General features: G+C 44.4%; 1 protein-coding gene across 1 annotated transcript in view; it reads left to right on the plus strand.

Annotated features, from left to right (window-relative positions):
• Positions 1-8,318, plus strand: part of LOC145771252 (sodium-dependent phosphate transporter 2-like) — a 57,595-nt gene extending 49,277 nt beyond the window's left edge. The window contains exons 15-18 of the mRNA XM_082582986.1: positions 404-589; positions 843-927; positions 1,010-3,757; positions 6,048-8,318. Coding sequence (XP_082439112.1) covers positions 404-589; positions 843-927; positions 1,010-1,171 — 433 coding nt within the window. The 3' untranslated portion in view covers positions 1,172-3,757; positions 6,048-8,318. The remainder of the gene's footprint in view (positions 1-403; positions 590-842; positions 928-1,009; positions 3,758-6,047) is intronic.
• The last annotated feature ends 337 nt before the right edge of the window (positions 8,319-8,655 follow it).

The following is an 8,655-nucleotide window of genomic DNA, read 5'->3' on the forward strand; positions in this document are numbered from 1 at the left end:
GTGCTGTTTCACTATTGTGCCAGGCAATTTGAGCATTATTCCGAGGAGAGTGCATTTTATTCAGTGTGTGGTGATTACGACGCTGGTATATATTATTATTAATATTGTTTCCAAGATGTTTGGCATAGATTTCCCATTCTTTCTCAACTCAACGATTGTGGTACAATATAATCAAACGTTTCCCCATTCCGTTTTCACAAAATATTTTTGAGTTACTTTGTTGTAATTGCATTGTTCTTGTAGACATGGGTTGGTGACATCATTATAACACGTTACCACGTGTGCGGCACTGCTACTGAGCAGTCAAAGTTTTGGATAAAAAAATATTTGTGGAAAAAGTATTTAAGATTTTCGATGTTTGCCCCGCAACCAATAAGGTTTATTCCTGGCATTATGATTTCAGCAACGCCATTGGCCCCCTGATCGCGATATGGATCATATACATCGAAGGAAGCGTCCAACAAAAGTCCTCCACACCGCTGTGGATATTATTGTATGGGGGAGTTGGGATTTGTGTCGGATTGTGGGTCTGGGGAAGGAGAGTTATTCGGACTATGGGAAAAGATTTGACTAATCTCACTCCATCCAGGTGAACATAAAGAGTGTTTTTAAATATACAGGTAGTCGATAGATATGATTTTCGTAAGCCATTGAAAGCGATGAGTTGTGTCACTGATAGCGAGGCTGTCACTACGTGGTCAGCACCAAAGGTCGACGCCGCTGTTTGGGATACCGAGCTCTGGTGGTCTGCTTTGTGTTCTAGATTTCATTGTTGCAAGTGCTTTTGGTGTCGTGACTTTACTCTTCGCGTCTGTTGATGTTTTTATCTGTTTGCTCTCCAGAGGTTTCGCCATTGAGCTCATGAGCGCGATCACCGTCCTAACCGCTTCTAATGTTGGACTGCCGGTCTCCACTACTCATTGTAAGGTCAGTAACGTTCGGTTAGCGTTTATTTCCATCGATACAACGTCGTTCATCTTCTAACTAGTCAAGGTGTTATCATCCCCAGGTGGGTGCTGTGGTAGCAGTCGGGTGGGTCCGTTCCCGGGAAGCCGTGGACTGGAAGATCTTCCGGAACATCGTCCTGGCCTGGTTTGTCACCGTGCCCATCAGTGGTACTTTGAGCGCAATCATATTCGCTCTTGTGAGGGAAGCTACTTCGTTGGGTTAGCCCAACTAACGTCACTTTTGCATCACTGGACGTGTTTGCTCGTTCAACAGAAAGTTCAAACTTGCTCAATGGAATTACCTGACTATTGCGGTCGTTGTAACTTCTCCAGCTCCCTGTAATTCATCGTGTTCTTCAGTGTGGACACTCGTTTCTATGATGATTTATCACTTCACTTTCAAATCGGGTTCTACTGACCTCTGGAGGTTTGTGAGGGACCTTCAATGAGCGCACAAAATTATTTTGTTCTTGAGTCCCAGACTTGGACATACTCGTGTACGAATCCATAATCACGAAAAGCAACGAGTCTCCGAAAAATCACACAAAGTCTGATCTCAATTTTCTTGTTTCAATTTTATGCCCCGTGTTTTGTCGGATGTTTATTGTTTCAATATCTGCTTGAGGTTCACTGCTGTTTGGGGAAAGTTTCTGCTAATAGCAGAGAGAGCAACTTCCGTTGATTTGCTGATTAATCTTCAGAATGCTTTTAATCTTTGATTTTGGTGAATGTCTGACTCATTTTCCAAACCGCTCGCCGGGAAATTCACTGTTTTATTTTTCCCGAAAGCCCCAGACTAGCCGATTGTGGTGCAGAGCATTGATGCCAACGTATGTGAAGTCTTGAATGTTTCGTCGCCTGCAACGTAATTCAAGGAGATGTCGCATTGTCGCTGCTGCTGCCGCACACCAATGTTGCTAGAATAATATCGTCGTGTTCAAAATATTTTAGGCATTTTACAAATCGCGGTCTTTTCTTTGTGACACCAAGTATTGCATCATCGCCCAGCTGATGAATAAGCTCGTTAAAATATGGTGCCAACTTGCCATTTTTATGTGAGGTGCCAACTTGTCTGCTGTTGTAAGTTTAATACTGAACAGTTTTAAACTGTTACTTGTCGGTTCTTAACCTGATTGTGGGTTCTATTGTGACGTACGATGACGTGTATGGAGGGTTTGCTTTCGTGGTTGCTGCAACCGACACGTCATTATCCTTCACTGAAGTGGCCTTGTGTGTCATACAACTGCCGTGACGTCACATTTTCGAATATGTGATGCGGAAACGACGTCACTTATCGCGTGCAGGTTTCAAGGTTTTATTGATGTCTTGTGACGTTGTGAGGATTTCTTTTCATGGATCCACATTGATCGCGACTTGTTTATGACGTGTTCAACGGTTTGCAATGGTTGCCGACAACCGCGGCCAATGTGGTGGCGCATTCGATGCAATGCATGGATAACGAGGTGTTTCATTTTTTCTCGATTTTTGAAATCAAAACATGCTTGGCGTCTAATCATATCGGACTTTGGTCACATGCAGCCGATCTAAAATATTGTTCCGGTCGGACCACTTTTAGAGGGTGCACAGTCCAACTAATGTTTAAAAAATTGAAGCGTTGAAAAATTTGCAAGAAGTATGTGATATTAACGAAAGGAGATAGGAAGACGTGTAAGGTGTCAACTTGTGCGGAATGGCCAACTTCCTATCTGCGCTTAAAACATTTTACTTTCCCATGTAGTAGCCCAGTTTTAATTCGGTGATGTCCCGGGACCCGGAGTTCCCGAGGGTGGCCGGATTCACCTCCAAGTGCCGCAATCGCCTTCACATCCTGCCTCCACATCGATCTGTCTAACGCGTCCTCTCTTGTCAAGCCCACCTTGCTGCTTTCCTCCTCAACCGCAATGGATAAAAAATTAATTGCAAAAAGCTGTTTTATTTCATATTTTTTGATGTTCTGTTCCCAGCTTACAAAAGCAAAACGCTTTTCAGTAACCACAATGATAACAAGCTATAGAGAGCAAAATCAATGTTGTTCCTGACGATGAAATTGTCTAAGCCACATTTTGTAATCCGCCTCAGTTTGTTAAATAGTACGCCTTGCATTGAAACTGGGCCCTTGCTTTTCCTTCAGCCTCAGCAATTACGCGAGACAAGTAAATTTGATTTCCATGAAACATTTAAAAGAATGTAACTCGTGTCAAATATTTTCAATGATGTAACCAGCCACTCGTTTATTAACACCACTATTTGTGCCCGCCTTCAACCTCGCTGTATCACTCATGATCGAGTATACTTTGGATGCATTTTCATCATATGCACCAATAACAATCAATAATAATTCAATAATAATAATCACCAATAATAATAATCGCATTAAAGACAGTTTCACTATCAACAGAAATTTCCTTGAGAAAAGACTTCACTCTGATAACTTTTTCCATAGTTCTGTTCGTTGCTCCATCCTGCGTCGGGACCCAAACCACGTAACGATCTTTTCCATTCACATTTCGACCATCGTAGTGAAACTGCAGAAAATCGGAAGCAGAGATGTCATCATCACATTTTTCTAAAGAGAGGTTTCTTGTTTTCTTCTTACATCTGTACACGGAAGTCGGTGAGGCAGCAATATCGTCACCAGCAAGTGCAAGCAACTGGTCGGGTGGTTGGCGAATAGAAGTGTTTCGTTTGTCAGCTAAAATACAGCTTGAAGAATTTGCAGCGAGTTTCCTTTTTTTGCGTTATCTTGCCTGTTACTGCTTTCTTGGCGAAATCAGGATCAAGAATTAAACCTCGTGTCTCATCTTCCGAATGTTAATCAGGCGAAATCAGGATCAATAATTAAACCTCGTGTCTCATCATCGTGTCTCATCCATCTTCGGCAAAAGACTCCATCCCGCGAGGTCGACGGAAAAACTACATACCTTGCTGGGATGTGGAGTGCGACAGGCTTTACCGCGACTTCCTCCGTTCCCCCCAGGGTACCGCCACCACCAACTCAGCAACAGCCCTGCTGGCAAGATTGGATTCAAAGAGGAAGAAGCGCTGGACAGAAGCCATAGACTCAATCGACTTCACGCACTCCAGCCGCACAGCTTGGAGTACACTCAACAACCTCACTGGCAGATCACGTGCCTCTCGTCGCCAATGCCCCATTTCAGCAAATGCCATCGCCTCACAACTTGTGAAAAATGGAGTGCACAGAACGAGAGACCGTGAATCAGACAAGTCCGTCCTCAAGGAAATGACGGACCTCTGGAAGGTCCCAACACCTGTCGAGGGCAACATCTCTGGTGAGTTTACCCCAGAAGAATTTGCCTCCGCCCTCCAGCACCTAAAGCCAGGCAAATCCCCGGGCCTTGACCACCTATGCCCGGAACTAATACTCCAAGCTGCCCCCTCTATGAGGTCCTGGTTAAAAGAATTCCTTTCCTGCTGCTTGCGTCACCTGCGCATCCCAAGAATCTGGAGAAGAGCCCTAGTGGTTGCAGTCCCAAAGCCGAAGAAGCCCCCAGGGGATCCGAAGAGCTACCGCCCCATCTCTCTGCTCTGTATCCCCTTCAAGATACTCGAAAGACTTATCTACGCCCGTGTCGAACCGATAATAGACCCTCAGCTCCATCGGGAACAAGCCGGTTTTCGCCACGGAAGATCAACTGTAGACCAGGTCACCCTGATGACCCAAGACATCGAGGACAGCTTCTCGGCAAAACAGAAGGCTGGCGCCGTGTTTGTCGATCTCACGGCTGCCTACGACACTGTATGGCACAGCGGCCTTACCTGCAAACTACTCCGTCTCCTTCCTGACAGGCACATGGTCCATATGATTATGGAACTTGTGCAAAACCGCAGCTTTACCCTTTCCACCGGTAGCGGCCGACGAAGTAGACTACGTCGACTCAGGAACGGCGTCCCACAGGGCTCTGTCCTGGCTCCCCTCCTCTTTAACACTTACATCTATGACCTGCCTGACACCATCTCCAGGAAGTATGCTTATGCAGACGATCTGGCTCTCCTGCATCCAGCCGGAGATTGGCAGTCAATGGAGAGGAACCTAAGCCAGGACATGTCAACTATATCAACATATCTCCAGAAATGGAAGCTACAGCTCAGCAAGGCAAAGACAGTGTCGGCGGCCTTCCACCTAAACAACAAGGAAGCAAAACGTGAGATCAACATTACCACCGATGACGAACACCTCCCCTACTGCGCCGAACCCACCTACCTCGGCGTAACCCTGGACAGGTCACTCACGTACCGACGACACCTGGAGTCACTGCGCAAAAAACTATCTGCGCGCGTTGCACTTTTGAGGCGGCTGGCGGGTTCCGGCTGGGGAGCTGATGCGAAAACCCTTCGCACAGCTACCTTGGCCCTCGTCCATTCTACCGCTGAGTACTGCGCACCAGTGTGGTGCCGCAGCTCTCACACCCGCCACATTGACACCGCCATCAATGACGCACTACGCACTGTGACTGGATGCCTGCGTCCCACTCCAACGGACTGCCTTCCCATCCTTGCAGGCATCCAACCTGCTGAGCTTCGCCGTAAAGGAGCCATGATTTCCCTTGCTCGTCGCGCACTGGACCCCGACCACCTCCTCCACAGTACATTCCAGCGCCTACCTGGAGGACAGCAGCGACTGAAATCAAGACGCCCATTTGTGCCCGCCGCACGACAGCTTCTGAACAACGTTGAAGATCTTGGAATAAGTGCGGCACACTGGACGAACTACACATGGAACATGGAGTGGCAAAACAACACCTCCCGACTCCGTGATTTCCTACCCGACGTCGATCCCCACCCTCCGGGAATGTCCCTCGCAAGACTTGCGTGGGTCCGGCTTAACCGCCTACGAACCGGCGTCGGTCGCTTTCGTTCAGACATGTGCAAATGGGGCCTGGCTCCCTCACCGGGATGCGAGTGTGGCGCCACAGACCAGACAGTAGATCATGTCGTCCATGACTGCCCAATCCATCAACCACCACATGGAGCGCTTGGACTGAAGGCCCTGGATGACGAGACTGTCGAGTGGCTGATGACATCATGCCCAAACATATAGTCCAGAAGAACAGCTCATACGACGAAGAAGATCTTCCGAAGACTCACTGCTGGAAGCGGTTATATCAGTGGTTCTTAACCTTTTTTTCCCCAGCGCCCCTTTTCAGAGATTTCCATAGTCTGGCGCCCACCATAATATAAGGGCTGTAGCCTACTAATGACATTTTCTTCCAAGACTATAAGGCTAGCCTACAGCCAGTAGTAATTAGTTATTAGTTAGTAAGAAAAAACTAGTTTAAGCCGATGTTAGTTTTAATACTAAAAAATCAGCACAGATGTGCCTTAAGGCTCTTAACTTAAAAGTCTTAAGGCACATCTCTGCTGATTTTTTAGTAGTTAGTAAGAGTTACACTAATAACCATTATTGACTGACTATTATTATGACCAGTCCTTATGGTTTGCTTGCACTGCCTGCCCGCTGTTCCTGCCAAAAGCTGACCACAAAATGCCATTTACTTACTACAAGGAAAGGGAAACAATGCCCATTATCAACAACAAAGGCCATGCACAACACCATCCGGCGTCCACGCTTGTCGGATGGTGTTGTGCATTGTGCTATATAGGCCAACATAGAATGCTCTGAGAGAGAATCACTACTTCCCTTGTTAAACACAATCTCTATACTGTATATAGCTCCTCATCCTCGGTGGATTCTCGTACCCCCAGCAGAACTACTAAAGCAAATTTGCAGTGAGGAAAATATCGTTACACCTTCTGAATGTAGCGCCCCCTATAACGCCCCCTGAATATTTCCGCCCCTCTAAAAGTTAACAGCGCCCACTAGGGGGCGGTAGCGCCCAGGTTAAGAACCACTGGGTTATATCAATAAGTGTAATGTTATCGGAAACTCTTGGCCTCTCCTGCATAAAGCAAGAGGGTTCATCTTCACTTGTAACTTTAGTTGGTAAGAACTCTGATGACTCAATCTACTTTTCACCCTTGAAGTGAAAGATCTGTCGCAAGATGCAGTAATAAACATTTGTCTGGCAGACATTTGATCTTGCAAAGACTCAGCCTTTTCTTCTGAGTCACGGTGCATCCATTCACAACTACAAGAAAGTCTACCGCTGTAAAACTTCACTTCTGGTCGATTGGCACATTTACCACTTAACCAGGTCTCAGCACGAATGATGCTTATTACCGGAAGGCTGGCACTAACCCAAACATGAAGTATATCATTAATCAACTGTTCCTTGACATCATCAAAACATGGAGGCTTCCTAAAGAACCTAAGATTCATTTCACTGCATTGCTTGCATAAAACATTATAGTGGTAAAGAATGCTTATGTTTGTGGGTAAAACATTCCATGGCAGCTTTTAATATTTCTGCAATGTCTTACTGGCATCAAGTCTTGTTTCAGGTATTATCGAATCGAACTATCGAACATAGCAATCGAACTAAGTATTTATGGGAAGTAATAGCCAACACTCAAATCTTAACACTTGCAATGACAATCTGTCGTACATTAAACCAGCAGATGGCGAATGTCATCGAGTCAATTCTGCAACGGGAGCTTCTCAGAACAACCCACTGAACTGACAAATCTTGTTACTACAAACTCGAACAAGAATGTAGTTATGAAAACTTAAAAAGCGCAGTATAATAATCTACAAGTCGTCCACCTGCAATCCTGCATTGTTAGGTCATAGTATAATTAACAAAACCTTCATTAAAAATGTTACCGCCGTAGTCACTGAAAGCGTTTTGCTTCTGTAGAACTGGGAACAAAACACTAAAAATATGAAGAAAAAAACAGCTTTTTGTAATTTACTTTTTTTCGTTGCAGATAGGGCAGTAAAATAGTTTAAGCGCATATAGGAAGTTGACACCTTACACGTCTTCCTATCTCCTTTCGTTACCGAGATATCGCATATTTCTTGCAAATTTTCCCACGCTTTAATTTTTCAAACTTTGGGGGGCTGCGCACCATATAAACGTTGTCCGATCGAAAAAACATTTTAGATCGTCTGTATGTGACCAAAATCCGTTCTGATTAGATTTAAAAAGTCGTGAAAACCCCAAGCATATCTGATTTTAAAAGTTGTGAAAAAATGAAACATCCATTCGATATTTCCAAATGCCTTCCTTGATCTTTACCTACACTTTTGTGCTCAATAAAGTGCGTTGTGTTCCATGGAAACGTTTGGGTGGAAGGTTGGGATTTGACCATTTTGTGTCATAACTTTTAGTGAGGTTTTATTAAGATGAATTTCAACAATTTGAGTTTTCACATGTTTGAATTATGTCAACTACATTTTCTCGTAACCCTCATTTCACATTGTGTTTAGATCTTATTAAAACTTGCTGACAGAGGTAAGGTAAAAAATGTTATTTTGTGCAAGAGCTCTAAAAAAGAATCTTTGTTGAATTTTAAATTGCTTTCCAAGTAGGCTATTCAAGACAAGCCTGATTACTAATAGAAAATAAACTAAAAATGTCGTACAGTTTTAGAAAATTTGGTTTTTGAAACTAAACAAGTGTTGGGGGTGAATTGGCCAACAAAAAGTAAAAATTCAAAACTTATTAGGAATTTGAAAGTGCACTCACAAATTCATGTAAAATTACTGAGTTTTTATAATTGGTATTTAGGGGAAGGAAAGGTAATTTGATACACCCCCCTTACAGAAATGTACAAAAAATATTGATCG

Source organism: Aplidium turbinatum, chromosome 5, assembly GCF_918807975.1.
Source record: "Aplidium turbinatum chromosome 5, kaAplTurb1.1, whole genome shotgun sequence".
NCBI lineage: Eukaryota > Metazoa > Chordata > Ascidiacea > Aplousobranchia > Polyclinidae > Aplidium > Aplidium turbinatum.